Here is a 22764-nt window from a genome sequence, read left to right as displayed (position 1 = left end):
CGTTTTCTCAGTATACGTGGACAAATCGGTAATAGTCCATATCAGGGAAAAAACTTCTGCACATGTTTGACCACATTTTTAAATCTTCAAAACAAAAGGTCAGTGGTGCTGAAAGATTTTCATCTAAAAATACATACTAAATTCATCATTCATTACAAGTTACTTGCACACGGAAACATTCTCCATCTGTTCTCTGACTAGAAACCGACTCAGCTGTCCGGCATGATTAGCTCAGGGTATTACAGTCATTTAAGGAAAAGCGAGGAGTTTAGGAAAGACTCCATTACAGGAACGTTAATGCTGGATTGGCCAGGAAAGAAAAAGGTGTGAGCATTTATGATGATATTTATCAGGAGGGGAGCGATTTACCTTCAGTCGGGGGGGAAGACGGCGTTGACAACATAAATTAGATAGCTCCTGCCAAATCCAAAATACCTGGGAACCGTCTCAGGTTTCCCTTCGAAATCCCTCTTGGTATTTCCGGTTTCCACCAACTGTCAGATTTATTTTTTTTCAGCTGTCTCTGGTCAGCAGCTTTCATACCTTCTCAACCTTTCTGGCCTCCCTCAAAAGACACTAATGCCAAGAGGAAATGAACAAGATAATCTTTTATTTCCTGATTAATTTGTCTTCTTGGCAGGTACAACAGTAAACAACAAAACCACGGGGGGTGACGACGATGGGGGTGTCTCATGTGTCAGACATTCAAATTAGGAACACCTTCATCAGATGTAGTTGCATCCCCGGGAGGCGTCAGTCCTCCATGTGATAAGCGCGGCGACCAGCTGTGGTTTCTCTCTTGAATAATAAATAATGAATCAACACGCACATTTGATGTTCGCCTATGTTGATTTCCCGCTAAAAGAAATGTACTTATGAAAAAATTATACAGCACAAACGTAAAACCTCCAGTCCTCGAATTACTCTTGTGTCAACTAGCTGTCCGGTCATATGAGATTGCAGATTGTTGTGAGGAACAGTTGGTCCAAAAATAACAATTTAAAAAACAGAAGTCAATCATTATCTAATCGACCTTGCGACAAGAGTGCACTGGGTTCTTGCAGAACTCTCCTAGAGCTTGAGAGAAAACTGCATCCTTCTGCCACTTATAACTGGCAGGGATGGCGACACATTTGCAAACAAGTGGTCTAACAATATATACTGGAAAATGAAATATTGATATATTAAAATGCATTAAATTAGGCAGTTATTACAGTAAAGGCCTACCAATTTCCAGACAAAAACACACCATGTCTTTGTTTTTATTGTATTATATTAGTCTCAGATAGCTCACAGTTTACTGCGGCGGTTTGACAAAGAAGCTAAAACTCAATATTCCTGTGATGGTGTTTTGTCGAACTGAGAAACTCACTCCATCGCCTCTCATCATCAGTTCTGAGTAGACAATGAGTTCATTTGAATATTCTGGAGATGTGTTCCTTTCGGTGGCACATAAATCACCATGTTGCTTTTCCAATAAAACATCAGTCGACAAACTTACAGTAGAATGGTAGCGCGGACTGGCAAGCTTGATAAAACTTGATTTGGCCGAGCAGGATATTTCTCGTCCATCCTATTGTCATACATCAGCCGAAACTGCAATTACACGGAGCTGCAAGATACCACTGCTGTATCTGACTGCTCCAAACTGCAGCACAAATAAATGCTTGAAGTAGATAAGGTATTTACTTTGATAGCAAGCTCCATCACCCAAATCCCTTCCTTAATATCTATTTTATTCCAAGGGAATGTTTTATTGGGGAAAAATACAAGATAGCATATATTTATTTGAAAAGATTTAAAAGAATGGTTATTGGATTTACTGGGAGCCATTCATGACTGAAAATGTGGAGCGTATTAGGAGTCGTAGCGCTGCTCGTATTCATGAATTCAACCAAAACTGAAAAAAAAAGTCCCCGGAGCAGAATAATCAGTGACGAGAACAAAATTTCCTTTGAATAACAATTTCAAAAATGATATTTACATTTTATTTATGCTTTGATAACTAAATAGAACAGCCTAATACCTATGAGATGGAGACAGGATTATCAGGCAATATCAAATATGTTTATGAAAGAAAAAAAAACAAGCAACCAAAAACATTCAGATCAACACGATATTAATAATATGACAATATATCAAGAATAATAGTACAATTTCGTTCACATCACCTCTACATACTGGCGTTATTGTGCTTTGAAAAAGACTTTTGCAACAAGAACACAATCTACAGATACAGAAAAGATTTAATAGCCCCACTAAAATCCAAAGGGGTTCAGCAGGAGTCTCTCTGAGAACCAATTCTCACCTCATCCCGCAGTCAAGGTAAGATGAAATGGAGCTGCGTGAATGCTGAATGAATATGTGAAAATGAAAAACAAACATGAGAAATTACATCAGGGTGCAGCTCATTTACTTCAGCTATCAACAAACACACAGGGCCCGGCTACGTACGCCCTGTTACGCAATCCCTTGTCCTTGTTTAACTTGGCCAAAGCAGAATTGTGGGGGGGAATTGAATCATTTTTAAATTACAACCCCCCCCTTAATATCTTGATATATCCTGATATCAGATTTAATACGGAAAAATCGACGTGCTTGACACAGAAGTCAAATCAATCAAGAATTTTCTCTATTTAAATCTCACTCAGATACCGTTCACAAGCATTCATAGACAAATGTTAAATGGTAAAACTGATTTGACCTTCTAGATGAAATATTTCCAAAATTAGATTTTTTAATATATGTATGTATATATGTATATATATATATGTGTATATATATATATAAACACACATATATATAGATATGTAATTTTCAGTCATACTTCAATTTTTTAAGTTTTTCTTGCTTTTTTTTGCAAAATGTCTTTGTGTACTACTGATTGAAATATATTTTGAAAACCATATTGTTAAGTGATTCATAAAAAGATAATAATTCAAGAGTAAGTAAAAGTAAGTACTCAAAAATAATGGTCAGATAAAGTTTTAACATTAAAGAAATGAACGACCCGATATTACAGTAAAAACGATAGTTCATGTCTGTTGTTGATATTGCGAGCAAGCGCATATTCTCGCGCACAATGATTTTTTTCTTGCTCAATGTAATTGAGGCAAACTTTGTAGTTATATTCATAGAGATACATATTCCAAAAGTATATATAAATGATTAATGAATCGGAAAAGATAATGACGAAAAAAAAAAACATGCATTGGACAAACACGTGCATGCACTTATATGATGAGAACCTGAAACTGTCACTGTAAACCTGAGCTGTCACCCCCCCTGCGATCCTGACAACACTCACTGCGAACATAGATACATTCTGGTACAAACTACACCGAGCCTGGCGGTTGTTTTTTAAACGGAGCGCTGCAACAGATACAGATGTTGCTACATGTACAGTGGAGAAAGCGGTATAAACATTTGTCCCTCTTTGACACCATGGCGTGATGCTGTTTTATATAAAGGCATAGGGGTTCTTTTTTTTTCTACTATATATGATGGCCTAACTGTACATTTTTCCCGGTCTGCGTTGGCAAGGCTCCTCCACGAGCTTCCTTACGGCAGTATTTCCAGAGTGAAACACATAGACAGGGAGTCCTGCATGGAATGCTCTCTGGAAAAATTTACAGATATGTCAATGTTAGGAATGTACTCTCCATGTGAACTGCGGTGAGTTTTTTTGCCTTTTATAATTTGTCCTTTTTTTCTCTTTTTTTGTTTTCTGTGTGGAAAAAGTGCCTCCGCCAGACTGTATCAGTTTCTCGCACTGCTGTGGATAGTCTTGCTGGATGGTTGACTTTGGTTGCATAACACGCACATCGATTCTTCACCCAGGCTCCGCTCAGCAAGTGAAGTCTTCAAAGTTCCCCTGGCCTGGGTGATGAGGTAGCATATTGCCAGAATATGTTGATGGTGTATGCAGGTTCTCACAGGGAGCCTGTGAAAGAAAACGTTGTGTGATAAGATGAAAGAAGGGTGGGGGGGGGGGGGGGGGGGGGGGGGAAAGCAACTATAGGCAGGGACGAAAAGAGTCAACAGACTTACAATAGAAAAATACATAATGAATTCTGCATTGGGTCTCTCTGGTAAATGAGGACTCTGGGATGAGGTGAGATGATGGGGATCCATAATGACTTGCTCTGATCCTGTTCAAATGTTCAGATATATATATATGTATACGTGTCATGCCCTAACTCTGTTGTTTATTTTTATCCTTGTTGGTCTCAGCCCATTCGATTCTTGCTTACTTTGGTTTATTTTTTTGTCACCGCTATTGTCACTCCATTTATGTTCCTATCCTTGTTGTTGTTTTGGCTGTCTATTTTCCCCCTTGCTGTTTTTTTTCTCCCCATTCTGTTGTCCATTCTTATCCTTGATGTTGTTGTTGGTGCTTTTCTCTCTGCTGTCTGTTAATTTGTGGATGTCTTTTTCTATCGTCTAATGGTCTTTCTATTTATATTCATATACATATTTATTGACACTATAACTGTTATGCTGCTGTGACGAAATAAAAAGTTTGTTTTATCTTATATGGTGGATGAGGGATCGCTTAGAACTTAGAACCCTAATACTAACTGACTATTTGGAATTTTGCTCCATGACCATTACAATATCCCAACGAGAGCCCCGAGCCTGACACTGGCCGGAAATCAACAGATCCTCCTGTGTTAAGTTTATGATTTAATGACTTAAAAGCAGCAGCAGTGGATGATGGAAGATTATTACCAGCGATTCATACTAATTCCAAATTTATATCCTTTGCCCTTCACTTATGGTCAATAACTTGTTTTGGATCCCCGTACAGCTCCTATCAATATCGAGGTCATGAATATGAATACAGAAAATGTTTTTTTTTTAAAAGGTGCTTAAAAAATGCAAAAATTAAACACAGTCAGAAAGGAAAAATGACTGTAAGCAACAAACCTGGGCAGGGGGAGAGAGGGAATACATTCTTGATACTCAGGAGTTGAAAAAAAGGGATGATGAAAGTAATGAAAATATATGGAAAAGAAAGTCAGGCTGACGATCACACGGGGCGGGAAGCATCCGGTCTTTGCTCAGATTTAAAATTAAAGTGAAGTGACTTCATTGGCACCAGGAAATAAGTGAGCTGTCACACCTTCTCCGGGCTCTAACGGCAAACCCGTCCCTGCTGGCTCTGTCCCACAGCTTTAATTAAATCTAAACCACTTTCTGCCTTACCGCTCTGCTCGCCCCCCCATTTTTTTTTTTTTTTTTGTAACGCTCACTCCTTCGCATCTCTTAGGGTCTTTCCCTCCCTTGCTTCCTTTATCTCTCTTTCTCCGGTCTCTCCTTTGCTCTTCCACCCACGACAACTGTTTCATCTCCCCTCGCTCTCAATCTGGCTGTAGCGAAGACCAGCAGAGGCAGGGGAGAAAGAGAGAGAGTGTCCCTGTCAAAGCGATGCGGCATTGTGAGGATACTCAGCGGCGGTGAACTGACATGGCGTTTCACATCATCCAGGCTCAGCACAGCTCCGCGGTCGTTATTCTTGCGGCCTTTGTGTTTCTTTTTCACACACCGGCACAGCTTGTACTTGATTACCTGAAAAGAGGGAAAAAAAAAGGCCAGGACACACATTACTGACCCCACGTGGTAAAAACACAATTGCTCTGTTTTTTTTTTAACATTATAAAGAGCTACAAAAAAGAAAAAAAATTTGGGGCCCGGGACTAACCAATGCACTTTGGAGTTTGAAAGCATCTGTGAGGCAGAAATTCAAATGTGATCAATTTTATGTATCTATTAATGATACAATATCGATCCTGCATGTGTCATCTGCACGTCAGAGACGTAAAAGGCCATTTCTAATTGAGCTATTAGCATGAGGAGGGACAAAGTTATTCCGACTAATGCAGAATACATGAAATGTTAAAGTATTAAGCATTTGTCGAGCTAAGATGTATGTGTCGTGATGGAAATGGTTTAAATCTTGCTAGGTAAAACATGTCCTACTGCAGAGAACCTTCTCTTTTTTTAGCATATACATCTGATCTGTGTATAAAATGATGCACGAGAAATATGATAAGTAAACATTAAATATTTAGCACAAAAAAGGTGACTTACCTCATAAAGATAGTCAAAGAGCTCAAGAATTGTAAGGATGCTTGCACCAATGAACAGACCCATCTGACCCCCAATGTCACCTGGAAAGAAAGGGTTAAATGATCAAGGTGGGCCCAAAAAAGTCAATTCCTCTTGAGAAATGCAGTTCTAACCAACTGTTAATCTTTATTTAAGCCTGAGAAGTGGTAACTGTAACAAAGCTAGAAATGTACATCGTGAAATGTGGAGTCAAAAGGCAAAAGGAGATTGAAAAGACAGTACTGTATCTTCTGGGAACCGAACACCTACTATAACATCGCGGGCACTTTTGCGACTGTCACTCCGGATAAAAAGCATCTTGTCACGTTACATAATGCATATTATCTCGTGCTGGGAAAAATCCTCGACAGCCATCTCCTTACCCAGGAGGCCCGCCAGTTCATAGGCTTTCTTCTGTTCAATGGTTTCGTAGTTCAGAGCCTCAAAGAAGATATCCAGAACCAGAATGTTGTCACTGCAAAAGACAAGAAGTTCAAATAAAGCACCAGCGTCCTCAGCGTCCTGAGAGGACGACTGGTGAGTCTGCAGCTTCTTTCAGATAACAGAGCAGATGCTGCAAGCTGAGAGAATAACTTCCTGTCCTGAAATAATCCCCGCCAGTTGAGGCGTACCAAGATGAATAAAAGCGTTGTTATGAGTCAATTCTGTGTTAATGTCCATGTGCTGAAAAGACACGAATAAAAGCTAGAAGCAATCAAGGCTTTTATTATTATTCCTGATTATCCTCAGTGATGTAAGACATCACAACTCTAGTGGAAAACAAGATCGAAATGGAAACTTTGCCTTTTTAGCACCCTGGGCAGTTATTTTTTAAATGCCAAAAACTGCAGTTGAGACACAGTGATCTGTCAGTCCTCGCAGAAAGAAAAAAAAGAAGCCACACAGATGACAAATGATATCAGGGAGTCGGAGTTCTGCAAAATGAACACACAACATCTGCTCATTCCGCGCTAACTGTGACAGATAATCTTCCAGGTTGCGTTTTGAATGCACAGACTGTATTAAATCTGCAGAAAAAAAACACCACAGAAAATACATCATACATCTTATTGCTTTTCAGGCAGAGTAATGTAGATCAATGACTACAACTGTTTAAATATAACGATCAATATAGATGCCATAGAGCGTATTAAAAATGTACTTCTCTGAATATTTACATGGTTTGTTTTGCTTTGACGAGGTGTGTATTGATGATGTGCCATTTTTAGTCTCAAAAGAAATGATATCCATTCATACTTTGCTTGTAACTACAGACATGATAGTGAACAAGTCCACCAATTTAACATTTTTTATAACATTTTTTAAATGTGAATAATGCTGACATTTCGACCATTCATTCATTTCTCTACACTGAGTATGTGCAAGGTCCATCACAACAAGATGGGCTTCAGAAAAAAAAGCAAAAAAAAAAAAAAACAAAAACCAAGAAAACAACATAAATAAATGATTGATACAATAATAATCGATCACAAAACTGCAGACAGCCTAAGAAAAAAATAAACATGAGAAAATTCAGGGGTATGAAACAAAAGAAGTATGTATTAAGGATAAAAAGCAAGTTTAAAAAAATGCAATTTAAGCCGCAGAACATTTGTGTTCACAGAAAACAGAGGCGGGCCCTCAGGTGGGCTCTAAAAGGGGCTGTGTCGTTGTTTGAGGACCTGAGTGATGGTCGAGTGGGGAAAAAAGGAATTTGAATGTCAGATAAGTAAGGAGGTGAGCTGAAAAAAAGCGTAATAAAATTTTAAAAGGAACTCTTAAAACTGACAGGGAGCCAGTGGAGTCGGGCCAGGATGAGGGAAATATGTATTCGCTTCAGGGAACCAGTTAAACTGCTCACAGCAGCATTCTGCTCTGACAGCATTCCAAGGTCCTTTGCATATGGTTCCACATGGGGATGAGAGCGGGCCCGGCCTCCTGCACAGACTGCTGGTAAGCTCTGAAGAGCCATAGAAAATCATGTTTGCGCTGATGTTGGGACCATTTATGTGATTGAACACGAGGGAAACCAGAGGATTTTATCATCTGGTTAATGGGCAAACCATGCTGAAGCACAGCTTTTGAATGTGCCTTTCATACATCCGCGTTTTTTTTTCGACTACTTCTGTAACGTATGATTGGAGACAAGTTTGACTATTGCTAAACGCATGATAAGAAACACTACTCTATAGATTATTTTATTGGTCTTAAACTATTTTTAAAAGGCGAGCAGTAGTATCTTGTGTGGGTATTGATATTAAGGAATTTACAGACCTAGTGGTGGCAGGGAATGTAGAAGAGAAGTGGTCCAAGAATGGATCCCTGAGGAACCCCTTAAAAAACCTATTATATATAACATTAATAATTCATACTGCTTTTCACACCTTGGGAAATTTTAAAGTCTTCAATTAAAATACAGCATGTTTTTGAACAATGACATGAAACTTGAGAGCCAAGAGAAAACCACTAGAGGCAAGGGGAGTTGTAGTTATAAAGTCACAGCGTAAGCCGTTTCAGTCAAAGGTTCTCCGAGGTATTTCGACGTACACGGTGGAAGCTGAAAACTATGTTCTTAAGGTTCGGGAATTCTGATCTGCGTGTTTTTTTTTTTGACTCCCGAGGGCAATCTCCTAATTTGGGGCTTGCGTTGTGGAACACCAACGGGCAACTGCGATGACGTTTTCTCACTGTCTGGTACTCTCATTCTTCAGCGAGTTAACCAGTAATACAACTGGTCGGTACCGTTGGCACACAATCAATGAAGCCGTGTACTGACGACTTTTTATCCTCGCTCTGTTCATCTGGTTCTCAACTATAAGGCAGGTTGAATCCTGTAGAAGGCATTAATTTTACAGTGTTCAGCCGACATAACGGGACACCCAGGGGAGATCTAACTGCCCTGCCACTTAGGCTGTTCAATTAATCAAAATTTAATCAACCCTGCAATCTGGCCTACGGTAATTTTCAGATCGCGGGAAGGTGCAATATTTGTTACAGGTGAAATGTGTGTCAGAACGTCAACATACTTTACATTTTCAATTTAAAATTGCAAATATGTCTGACTTACACAAGACGTTCTCCAGAAAACTTTTTTTTTGTTTTTTTAGGTATATACCCTACAAACACAATAATCAAAGAAAAGTTTTTTTTAACCCTAAACACCAACTCAACATTCATCCATTTTATATAACAGATTCTATCATTAAGAATCTTTCATTACCAAATTTTAACTTAACAGCACAGTGTCTGTATCTATCTAAAGCAGAAGTATAAATCAAGTTTAAGTGGCAGGTTTATGCCAAGCTTATAACAAAGGTATACATTTGCACCTTTAAAAAAAAAAACAAAAAAAAAAACCTTGGGCAGGATAATTTTGTTTACGACGTTATTGCTTGGTGACAAATCTCGTATCGTTCTTGATATGAAGTATACACTTAATCTGGTCTTAAGTCTAACTCAGCTCTCAGCTCAGTCTAACTCAGCTCTCATTGAGCAAGACGCATCAGTCCGTAACCGGGTCACAAATAAAGACATACAACCATTCACTCTCTCATTCACAAATCTGGGCAGTTTAGGGTTTCCATGTTTATTGCATGTTTTTGGACTGTGGGAGGAAACCAGACGAAACCCATGCATACATAGGGAGAACACAAAACACAGAAAGACCTCTCTGAATCGAAACCTGGGACTTTCTTGCTGCGATGCTTCCGTGCAACCGAATTCTATATGTATGGACATTCATCAAATTAAAATCATTCAAAAATGCATAAAATGGAATGGCCAGACTCAAATCTAGAGGGGTTTCAAGAAAAAAAAGGTTCTGCGTAATATAGCGAAAGGTTTTGAAGAGCCCTGACTACATCTGGTGTAATTATTTTCTCAACAGCTCCTCCGGGAAAGAAAGATAAAAGATTCGAGTGTTAGCGCTTCCTCTTTGTTCCCCTGAACTATGTTGGATCTTTTTGGGTGCTTTTGAAAGAGAAACTCTCAACACCTGGATATCAAATCAAACTTAGCTGTGCCCAAAGCCTTCAGTTCTTTTTAGCCTTACATGAAAACCCCCCCAAATTGCCGGGCTCTAAGAAAGATCAAGAAAGATTCAAGAACAAAAAAAGGAATACGAAAGGTATATACAGGACTGTCTCAGAAAATTAGAATATTGTGATAAAGTTCTTTATCTTCTGTAATGCAATTAAAAAAACAAAAATGACTTTTTCATTATATTCTAATATTTTGAGACAGGATTTTCGAGTTTTCTTAAGATGTAAGCCATAATCAGCAATTTTATAATAATAAAAGGCTTGCAATATTTCAGTTGATTGGTAATGAATCCAGAATGTATGACATTTTTGTTTTTGTAATTGCATTACAGAAGATAAAGAACTTTATCACAATATTCTCATTTTCTGAGACAGTCCTGTATTCGAACACCATCATAGAATATCTAAATACTCCCAAACTTGATTTCCACAATATTTGGGAGGTTGACTTTTCAAGAGGCTCATTGTGGGCTGCTTCGCAAGTAGAAATAGATCCACCGAAACTGGGTTACAATCCAAGCTCATCACGGGACAGAGAAAGAGGACAACTCACGCAATGTACTGCTCCGTCTTGTTGAATTTCTTGGCCAGGTACTTTGCCGACGCCTTGCTGGGGATCTTGACAAAGGACATCTCTTTTCCGTAACGTGTTAAGTTGCAGGGCGTCTCGCAAACACAGTAGTCGTTGTCTCTCTCGACAAGAAAGTCTAAGGAAGTGAGAAGTCGGTAGGAAAGATTGATAGATAGAAGAGCCGGGATGACAAGTATGGTGTTGGCGGTGAACAAAATGTCAGGGAACATTTTGTGAATCTTATGAAATAAAAACTGGGGGGCAGAGAACACAGAACTCGAAAAGAAATGCCGAAGATAAAAGACACCCAAGAAAGTGTCATGAAAGAGTGAAGGGATTGCAAGGCAATAAGGAAACAAGCAAAAATACAAAAGGACTGGGAAAAAAAAAACAATCTTTTGATGTAGAGACAGTGGAGTGTGAAAAGGGAGCGGCTCACTGCTGGGCCTTAGGTTCGGAATTCGAGAATGGCTCCCATCAGACCAAGGGAACGCTATTATCTGTTATCAGCTCTGATCAGGGGCTCTGTGCGGCGGGTCAGGCGCAGACGTCAGCGTATATAATACACACAGGCGTGCACGGACACATGCACGATGCGCTGGCTATCTCTTACCCAAGGCGGGATCTGCACACTCCTTGTACTGCTCTGGGGTGCAATATGGGGCATCTCCTAAGGACACAGGAAAGACAAGATCTCCTTAGTAGGGAACAAAAAACTAAGGAGTTTCCGATGCGCTGGAATAATAGGAATATCCATCTTCCGTTTATCAAATCAATTATTTTGTCTCAGACTGTCATCCCTCTGCTTAAGACCAACTCCGATCGGATCAAACCTCATAACTGTCAGCATTAATTTGACATTTGCTGCTTGATGTGACCACTTTAATTCTGTCATCTTTGCGTCTGTCAGTTTTGCTTTCTCCCGCAGCCACACCTCTATCTGCCATACATAAAGATGAAGAAAATATATAGACGACAAGATTTCTGAGCTTCTGTCATTTACTTTCTCATTCAACTCTGTCTCGGAGCCACAAGATAAGAAAGACAAATATGGGGCAGGGAGTGATTGAGGTGGCCTAGGTTTTTTTTACCCGCAGACACGCAACATTGATCAAACACTAATCGCCTGTTAGCACACAGGCGGGCTATCGCAAACACAGGAGTGAAGAGAGACTTAAAGGCAGTTGAAAGTAGGGGTTAACAAAGGCAAAATCACAAGCTTTCCCATGTGGCAAATTTACTTCTTACCGAGATGCCAAACAGATTTTGGACAAATGAGGCAGAGAGAACATGTCAAATGCAATCGGTCTGAAGCACAAAGCGAAAAACTGTGAAGTTGTTCCGCTCTCCTGGTGAGGAGAATATCAGCCGTTTCCTAGATATCGCCAAGCTTTCTATGCAGCGGTTCTCACTCAAATCTGTCTCAGACCGGGCTGACGAGAGAGACGGATGGGGCGGGGAGGGATCGAGGGGGGCGAGGTGGAGCAAAAACAAATGCAATTAAGGCGTGTTGACTGTGGTCGCTCCCGAGATGTTACGGTCGGCATTGTAATGGGATGAATTACATTTCATGCTCGACGTGGCAAGCCGGTTTGTAAAGACCCGACGAGGAACGTGGAAGCGGCGCTGGACGAGTAAATTAAATTGCCGTTCTTGAGAGACTGCCGCATCTCTAGTTGACTTAATCTTCACGTCCTTGTCACCGTAACTGTAAATAAAGCGTCTGGGCACGTACCAGGCATGTGGACCATCCTGCAGTTGCAGTTCTCTACCAGGTACCGTGTCTCACAGTCGATCCGGCAGGCGGTGATGCTGTAGGTGCTGAAGAAGTCGGAATCCAAGGCTGTGGCCTTGCAGTCTCCCCACGGCGGCGGCAGGTACGTCAGCTGAGCAAGACAGAGAGAGGGAGAGACACAACAGAGCATAACCATGTAAGCTGACTGTCTTTTGTGTGTCTGTCCTCCTAATACCATGTTTTGACCTTTTCTCTCCGTCTACAAAAGAGTGTGTAATGCATTTACTGTATGGTATTTGAAAGAGAAGTTTAATCTCTGACTTGAATAGTTATTGTGAGAGAGTCTTTCCTACGCTTTCCCTTGTAGCTAGTCCTTCTTCCATGCCGTCATTCTACTACCTGGTCCTCATGCAGGGACGGCACAGCACCTGCCACACAGCAGAGATGTGATACTGTTCTGTAAAACACTCCAAACGGCTTTGCAGCTTGGCCCAATGTTTCCTCCTTCTAATCCGAGGACTAAAACACCATCATCCAGTCAGGATGGTGAACCGTGCACCCTACATACATAATATATATATATACATATATATATATATATATATATATATATATATATCTGTGTGTGTGTGTATATTCGTGTGTATATATGTATATGTGTATAATGTATACCGTAATTTCCAGACGATAAACCGCGACTATTTTTTTACTTAAACAACGATGCGGATAATATATGGATTTTGTTTTTGGGGGGGCGGCTAACGAGCCTCACGCCGCTAAAGTAATTATCCTCGTCACATTGGACCAATGAAATGACCTGGAAATTCTGAGTCCGTTCAACTTCGACACTGAAGAAGACAACTTTGATGGTTTAGTGTGCAGAAGGACGCTTATATATATATATATGTATATATATATACATATATATATATATATATATGAACACACATACATATATACACACACATACACACACACACAGACACACACATACATATATATATACCCAACAAGAGATGTACATGGTATGCCATTGCTTGTCATAATTTTGGATCAGCAATTTGCCCCCAAAGACAAATCAATATGTGATGTCATGTTTATTCTTAATAAGACGTTTTGCTGTTTGTTTTCATGTGATAGTACTACTTTGGGCTCAGACAGACCTGGGCCACATCTGGCCCGTTATGCTTTTTTATCCGGTCCCCCAACTATTTTCTTTGAATATTTTAATAAAGTATTTTCAATCAATATTAAATTTAGAAGCTCCTTATTTTTTCTTTTTGTTTAATTTTGTATGGGTGATTACATAAAAAATAATGTCGGTACAGTTGTATGATAATGAATGATTTTAAAGTTGAAATAAAATGCCAAAAACTAAAATATTTTAATATTCATTTTGTTCAATTTACATGATACCTAGTTGGCCAGTGCATAAAAATGAAATAAGAAATGTGTTCCGCCAGTCAAAATAATTGCCCAACCCTGGTCTAAGACCACCAATATTTGAAAAACGTAGCTGATGTACGCGCACCTGTGAAATACAAATGCGGATAAAGATAATAAAATTATTATGGCCAAAAGATCACAATTGGTCTGACATCATTTATGCCTCAAATGGAGAGGGAAGGAAAACAAATTGAATAAAAAAAAGGCCAAACGGGAGGCATGCATAGCATAATTCACCCATATATAGGAGAAAGCTTAGAAAAAAAAGCAAGCCAGGGGAAAGCAGTTTTTAAAACTGCAAATATTAAATGTAAGAAATCAATTACAGCTCAGCTGTCTAAAAAAGGAATAGGAGGTTATAAACCAGCCTCTGTAGTTCTGTCTCATCAGTTTAAACCTTGAATCACTGAATGCTCAGAGCGATGAATTAATGGCCACTCGTGTGATTTAGGGACTGGCATTTTTACAATTTTGTACCGAAGCACTAGAGGCAGCCATCTATGACGTGTAGTGAATTTGGGTACTATTAATAATCCAATGCAATGAAAATGCAGCAACGGTAGGTACACTCGCACAGGACACAATTAAAGAAAACCAGACAAAGAATAATCTTCTTTTCACAGAAGAGTGATGGTTTGTCTGGCCCTTGTCAAAAATACAACCTTCATGAAGAGAAAACGACGGCTGAAATGAAACGTGCATATATTCACCACATCACAATATAGTTCACGCTAACTAGAGGAACCATATGGCCACCTTGTGGGAATATCATCACTGTTATGCAAAGGATTAATTCTGCAAGCGTGGATAACAGTGACTGCTGCAAGAATTTTGATTTTTTTTGTCTGTTAGGTGGAACAGAAATTGCATAATTTCTTTTTTTTTTCTTCACTCTTTCTTCTATTCGTTTATTTATTTATTTTCTTAAGTGAGAGTAACGCTTTGGTTGGCGGATGAAAGCGCCCCTGACAGTTTTACGCGGGACTGACGAAGCAGCGAGTTGAATAAATGTGAGCAAACAGCATTAGATTAATGAAAAATGAGTTTGCCAGATTTGATAAATAAATAAAGCGCAGGCAGAAAAGAGCTAGTTGGAAAGTAAAAAAAAAAAGAAAAAAAAAAAAAAATCACTAGGTTGTCAAAGACTTTGAATCTATTCAGTGGAATGAGATGCAAAGATTCATCACTCAGAAATAATAACGTTATCGATGCGTATTCCCGAGACAGTGACGAAGCAGATCTGGATGACACCATGCAGGGTGGAAAGCTGGCGCTTTCACACCGTGTTAAACTTCCAGGGTGGCGGCGCGTCTCGTGAGGATGCTCCCCAGTTGGTGGTATGAACTTGAGGCACTTTTTTTTTTTAATTTTTCATGAAGCATCAAGGGAAATGTCTTGCTGTCGCGTTTGCAGAGGGAGAAAACATAAGATTCTAGTAGTAATCTACTAGCAATATGGCTTCAAAGTGTGTGACAAACTGTCACATTATTAAAAGATTTAAAATAAAAAACAACTACAAAATCATCTTACCGAGATGATGCCGTCATGCTGAGGTTCTCATCTTGTTTCATGTTTTTGGGTTTATTAGCGGAACGAAAACGTGGGAACCAGACTTGGAGGTCTTTCTTTAAGATGTATGTACACCGGGAGGGTTTTCGCCCTTCTAACCAGCGAAAATAAATTAAATCAAGTACAAACAGAAGAGCGGTTAATAACAGCAACTTGCGAGAGTTTAATTCTTTCATATTACAGTGCAAAAGAACCCGGACAGATAAATCTCCAGCATCTGACCCTTGCTATCTAAAGCAGGATTAATAAACTACTATCACATTATTGTGATTTATGTCGACTTGGTGAAACTTGGCCAGTTCCCCGACCGATACTTTAGTCTAAATGTATCAACGGCCCACGGCCATATTAATATATACATTCCTCGCAGACATTATTTTTTTGTTCAGCCTGATAAAAATCAACTCAGTACCCGGTGTCTGTTAGCACTTTGTCTTCCACGCTGTGCCTTTAGCAGTTCATATACAGACGCTCCCCACACCTCGCAGTTGACTTGAATTTTCATGTGGAAATCCATGATAAAGGCATTAAAGTAAAATATTTTCCTTTTTCAGGTGATTCTCACACAGTTGCGCAGACATTTGGCATTTCATTGTGCAAGATAGCACCTCTTTTGTCATTTGCATTCAATTAAAAGGCAGCCTCTTTCTCTTGAACTATGACATTTCTTGAGGGCATTATACTCATACTGTATTAGGCGTACATAAATGTAAATTCATTATTTAATCACTCTCCCCCCCTTATTTTGGTATCTGACATTTCCTCAGCACCCTCTTCTGTCAGACCTTCCATCACCTTTGAGTCTGGACGACGCATCGGTGCTTTTTGTTTAATTTTGGGCCATAGCTAAATTTAAGGACACCATTTCATCATTATCGAAGTCTATTTTGATTGATGAGTTCGGCGCTAACAAGAGTCCCCCCAGGCATTGATCTTACTTGATGACAGTGCTTCAGGCAGACGGTGATTGACACCAGATTCGAACCCAGCCTCCGGTGATAGAACAATAAAATAAGAGGTAAGCGCAGCGGTATGACTCCCGAACCATCACAGAGCGACGCACGGCGCAAAGGTATGAAATGATGTGACATTTTACTCTGTGCGGATGAACCAGGCTTAATCTAAAAAGGATAACCGGTACAACCCACATATCCTTTCATCAGCGGGGCGGCCGACAGACGCATAACCTTATTGATCCATGTATTTCTACAGCTCTTGCGAGTAATGGCCGTATGAGCTTCCTTAATGATAAAATTCGTACAATTAGGGACAAAACAAATCGTCTCCGCCCCTCAGCAGGAAGAGATTTATATTCAAACAACCAAACCCTGGAGGCACTAAAGCCTAATTTATACTCGAGTGTTCTTACTCCCCATCGACCTTTCAGAGCTAACCTAATCGATTTCTACATCCGAACCATCAACTTGTCTCTTAAACCGCGCTGTAAGTCAGCTGCTTGAGCATGATTTACCATTAGTTTGCACTTTTTTACTAGATCTAATGCATCGGCTTTTATTTAGAAGCCATGTACTGGAGTCTTTTAAGGTTACTGAAGTTATACCTCTCCTTAGAATCGAAAAAAAAAAAAATCCAAACAAAACCCATCTTTATCCAGGTGTTTAAGTTGATGGTGGACTCTTACCCTGCTATCTTCTGTGACATTTTAAGCAACAGTTTTCAGTCTGGGTCCTGGAGTGAAAAGCTGGCAGAAAAAAAAAAAGATGACATCTGACGAATGACTGTGCTGGAGTTGTCCCAGAACTCATCTTGTTCTGTTTTCGATGCAAATTCTGACACCACGGATCCCCTCATCATGTCACTGCTTTAAGACAGATTCACAAGATCAGTTTGACTTTTGCGAACGAGAGGCTCCAAGCTTGCAAGTATCATTCAGCTCAATGAGATTTAATCCACAGACTAATGTTATTCCCCTTCTACATATGTTGTATTCAGTCAATATCTGTAGGCGGTGATTCAGACTCTCACTTTCACGCAGCCAACACCCCTCCAGTAACATTTACTGCACCGATGAAGCCTTCGATCTCCTCAAACTTCTGACGCATCTTCACCCGAACATCATCGGATAACAGCATTTTTAAATTGTATTGGCTTGGCCGCCAACCAACTTTGACAGATGTAACGTTGTGAAAAAAATGGGATGACTCCTTGTCCGGGCTGGATTACTTCATCGTCCGCCTCTATTAAATCAGGGCTCTTAAAAAGGCTAAAATAGTAAAATCTCAAAAAGCATCTCCAAGTAACCCAGAATGCTGACCTGTTTTCACTGACAGGAGATGAATAACATTTGCCATATTTTAAAATAAACAATATAAAATCCTTCCTTTTTACCTCATAAAGCCCCATTAAAAACTCTATAATAATCTAAATTTGGCCAAAGTGTATCAAAAACATCATAGAGCTCCATTACGAAATAAAAGTCAAATTTAATCATATTTGGCAAAAGTAAATACATCGACTGCAGTTAATGACAAGCCTATAAAAAGAGGTGATGGCGCAGCTAATAAGCCTCGCTCTTAATCTGGTGTGAGTGAAACTTGGCACGGACTTTCAATATGTGATGTAAGACCTTACCAATGAGTTTAATTGGGATTACTCTGGGACAGCTTGATTAATGGAGTCCCCCACCCCCTTTTTTAAAAGGTGGCTGCCATTTTGACCGTTAGTATTTATGCATGCAACTCATTCCCCCTAGCCTGTACACTATAATTATTGCTCACGCAGGCAAAATTGAAAAAAAAATTAAAAAAACACAACCATTATTATTCTTTCAGTATGTACATGTAAGACGACGACCTATACGGGAGACCTTTTCCATCCAATCGGCTCATTTGGCCTGCATGCCAAGTTGGAGATGTATCTCAAATTTTAGAATAAACCAGGGTGTTGTCATGTTTTGAATGTTTTTATGGAATGATAAAAGCAGTGCTGGATCTTGACCAAATGCATTCATATTATTTGTCTGTTTGTTTAATTTTTTGATAATATCCCGGTGTTTGGGTTGAATTTCATGTCGTTTGCTCATTCTGACAGATGACGGATCCCTACCCAGCAAAAAATGTTAAAACTGAAGTAAATAAATACATATACTGTTTTGGTTAATTTGTTGAAATATAATGTCCTCTGCTGGGATTGAATCTGTCATGTATGTATATGTATATATATATATATATATACACACCATATGTCCAAAAGTATTCACTCACCCATCCAAATAATCAGAATCTGTTGTTCCAATCACTTCCATGGCCACAGGTGAATAAAGTCAAGCACCTAGGCCTGCACTGTTATTTACAAACATTTGTGAAAGAATGGGTTGCCTTTAGCTTAGTGAATTCCAGAGTGGAACTGTGATAGGATGTCACCTGTAAAACAAATCTAGTTGTGAAATTTCCTCGCTCCAAAATATTCCACAGTCACCTGTCAGCTGTAGTATAAGAAATGGACGGTTTTGTGAATGACAGCAACTCAGCCAAGAAGTGGTAGGTCACATAACTGACGGAGCAGTCAGTTATATGACCTACCAGTGGATGCTGAGGCGCATAATGTGAAGAGGCCGCCAACTTTCTGCAGACTCAATCGCTACAGAGCTCCAAAGTTCATGTGGCCGGAATAGCTCAAGAACAGTCCACGGTAAAAACTTCATAGGTTTCCATGGCCGAGCAGCTGCATCCAAACCACACATCACCAAGTGCAATACAAAGTGTTGGATGGTGTAAAGCACGCTGGAGATGTGTTCTCAGGTGTGACGAATCACACTTCTCCATCTAGTAATCTGATTCATGAGTCTATATTTGCTGCTTGCCAGGAGAATGATACATGTCTGACCGCATTGTGCCACGTGTGAAGTTTGGTGGAGGAGGGATTATGGTGTTGGGTCATTTTTCAGGAGCTGGGCTTGGCCCCTTAGTTCCAGTGAAAGGAACTTTGAAAGTGTCAGCGTACCAAGATATTTTGGACAAGTCCATGCTCCCAACTTTGTGAGAACAGTTTGGAGCTGGCCCCTCCCTTTTCCTAAATGATTGTGCACCAGTGCACAAAACAAGGTCCATAAAGACATGGATGACAGAGTCTGGTGTGGATGACCTTGACTGGCCTGCACAGAGTCCTGAACCGAACCCGAGAGAACACCTTTGGGATGAATTTGAGAGGAGACTAAGAACCAGGCTTTCTCATCAAACATCAGTGTGTGACCTCACAAATGCACTTCTGGAATAATGGTCAAAAATTCCCATAAATTCCCATAAACACACTACTGAACCTTGTGGAGATGAAGCTGATATAGCTGCAAAGGGTGGACCAACATCATATTGAACACTATGGATTAGGACGGAGACGTCACTTAATTTCATATGCGAGTGAAGGCATGTGAGCGAATAATTTTGGCCATATGGTAAATACGTATTAATGTATGTATGCATATATTTGTGTATATACACACATACATACATACATATATAATATCTAAATACACTGTACACACACACACACACACATATATATATATTTATATTAACACATTTAGTGTATAGATGTATATATGTATACACACGTATGTATATATTTACATGTACAAATATATACACATGTTTATACATTCATACAATTAAACGCACATATATACACCCATATATAAATATGGAAGTGTATGCACATAAACACGGGTATACGTATGTGCGCGCACACACACACACACACACACACACACACACACACACACACACACACACACACACACACACACACACACTTATATGTACCTATGTGTGGTGTGTATATTACACCGGTATTCTGTATTTATTCAACCGTCAAATACAGGGCTCTACTCATAATATCCTCACATGTGATCATGTCCCTAACCAATTGCTTTTTGCAACTCTAACCTGTCCTCTTGTCTTCTTAACTCTGCTGATGAGCTCAAAAACAATGGCGGTAATCTTAGCATAGACCCGAGGCCAACAACCTCGAGCTGTCAATAAAAACCTGCCTGTAGCTACCAGAAGGAGCTCTGTCTCCCGCTGAAGCCCTTTTATAATTTATTAGTATGATGATGGAACCTGCAACAAACAGTTAATACTGAAAAGAATGGCAAAGGCTGTTTTCACCATTGGAATTAAACCTTCCTTAGTGTCACTTGCCAGGATGACAAATCAAGAAAAATTCTTGTGAATTCAAACGAAAAAAATCAAAAAACAGATTTAAATTCATTAATTCATGCATTCATTATCTATACTGTCATTGGGGGTGAGGTGGGGTTCACAGGGCCACATACAGTATAGAGACGCACAACCATTCACCCTTTTGTTCATACGTCTGGCCAGTTTATAGTCTCCACTGAATTTGCTTCATGTTTTTTTCGGACTGTGAGAGGAAGCCGGAGATCGGAGAGAATATACAAACCCCACACTGAAAGCCCCCCTGTTGGACTTTAACCGGGACCTATTAAGATGAGATGATTGTGTCGTTAAAAGGTAATCAATGTGCAAATTCCTAACTTTAGGGAAAAAAAAAAATGTTATTTAAAACTTAAAAGCCTTTAAACAAATATTGGAACATTTCGCCGCTAATCCTGTCCTGGGCAAAGATAATGACCGTGGCACGAACGACACGCGTGGCTGATGCAAATGTACACACTGTGCTCACCGAGCTAAATTGATGGGATCTATTCATAGTCAGGCGCCTCATGCTATTAATGCTTCGAAACAGACACTGTCTTTACATGCAAATTCGCCGGTCTCTTACATCTCCACCTCACCCTCTCGTCTTTTTTTTTGAACATACGTGTTGATGCTGCACCTGCGTGTACATGAGGCGGATATAAAAAAACAACAACTTGCAGATGTTCCCTTGCATGCTCATTTTCTACCCCTTTGGAGGAACGGTAGCTGCATATTGTGTGAGTGTGTGTGTGTGTTTTTGTTTTTACAGTTAATATCATGTAAATAAATGCATTTGATTATAGACGCAAGTCTATTTAATGATGCACAAAAGTGGATTTTGCCAACCTCTACTGTATAGAAATCTGAAATCTTATTGATATGGAAATTTCAGTTGTATTATTAATTCAAAGTCCCCCTCCAGTCAATGCTGTGTTTTCCTTTTGTTGCTACAGTTGAATTTCTGAGCTTCACTTTACAGAATAATGTATGCCTGGAATTTGTCACCAGGAGGCTGTTTCTGCATTCAGAGAGTACATTTTCTGTGAATTTACTGAATATCCCGATTTTTAAAGGCGAGCCCATGAACGAGACTCCAAATGCATTTTGGGAACTAGCCCTAGTCCACACACACACGAACAAATACACAAGAAGCTACCAGGATATAGATATTGCAAATGTCTTGTAAGCAAATATTGAGACATCCGTCTTTTGACATAAGACATGAATACTAGTCACATATACTGTTGAATTCATTATGATGGAGAGAAAGCAGTTGGCAGGGACTCTAATTACTGTATTTATATGCCATAACACGCATTTTGGAGTGGAACTGCAATTATTTACCGTAGAACCAAATAGGTTGTTACACATGACTTAGCTGGGGCAAACATACACACTTGTAAGATTTGAATCTTAATTCACAGAAACGCTGGAAAAGTAAGATGAAGAGCAGAAGAACTCCAGCAGGGGGAATAGTTGCCGGACAGAAAGTTCATGAATAATTGACTAAGAAGTGGAGTAACACAAAGAGGAGCGGTCTTAAACCGCCTTGAGCAAGTACAACGGCGACCCGCTCACACTGGAGCAGACTCACCAGATGTGCATACACAGAGAGACCCACATCCCTCCCAAACCCATCCCTTTCTCTCACCCATTCATTATGCATAGTTCTGTAGGATATTAGGGTCAGAGTAACTGATTTATCTGCGGGTGCTGGGTTGCATCCACCGAATTATTCACAGGGCGGAGGACTAACCCACATAAGCTCCCGTATGCAAACTGATGGGAATGTGAGTTTCAGGATAAAGTTAAGGCTTCCAAGTGTGTAACTATCTGGGCCGCACATGGGATCTAAGTCCTTGGAGCCGCGTGTAAAGAATACAAGTGGCTCAGTGTTCGAGTTCCAGCCGAGAGAACATTATTTTTCTTTTAAGCTTAATCATATTAAAGGGTGGACGAATGTAACCGTCCTTAGAACTGCCGCTGACTTTTTCGCCTCTCATGTGAAACACAACCGACTCCCAACCTGAAATGATGTTTTTCAACCTCTTTTGTGATAACATCCTTCAAAAGAGAGGAGGAGAGGAAGGACCCAAACAGCGTAGTGCTGCAGAG

General features: G+C 39.8%; 1 protein-coding gene across 2 annotated transcripts in view; it reads right to left on the bottom strand.

The window, feature by feature from the left end:
• Positions 1-1248: 1248 nt before the first annotated feature.
• Positions 1249-22764, bottom strand: part of asic1b (acid-sensing (proton-gated) ion channel 1b) — a 219938-nt gene continuing 198422 nt past the window's right edge. For both annotated transcript variants that reach the window (XM_086149811.1, XM_086149810.1), the window contains 7 exons: positions 12458-12608; positions 11336-11392; positions 10705-10858; positions 6495-6586; positions 6094-6173; positions 5470-5571; positions 1249-3943 (listed from right to left, as the gene is read on the bottom strand). In XM_086149811.1, coding sequence (XP_086005937.1) covers positions 3848-3943; positions 5470-5571; positions 6094-6173; positions 6495-6586; positions 10705-10858; positions 11336-11392; positions 12458-12608 — 732 coding nt within the window. In that variant the 3' untranslated portion in view covers positions 1249-3847. The remainder of the gene's footprint in view (positions 3944-5469; positions 5572-6093; positions 6174-6494; positions 6587-10704; positions 10859-11335; positions 11393-12457; positions 12609-22764) is intronic.

The sequence above is a fragment of the Fistularia commersonii genome, chromosome 7, assembly GCF_037954325.1.
Source record: "Fistularia commersonii isolate RoL2024-O1a breed Wild chromosome 7, RoL_Fcom_v1.0, whole genome shotgun sequence".
In the NCBI taxonomy this organism is placed as follows: Eukaryota; Metazoa; Chordata; class Actinopteri; order Syngnathiformes; family Fistulariidae; genus Fistularia; species Fistularia commersonii.
The sequence above is the reverse complement of the archived record's forward strand: the minus strand, read 5'-3'. Positions and strand labels throughout refer to the sequence as shown.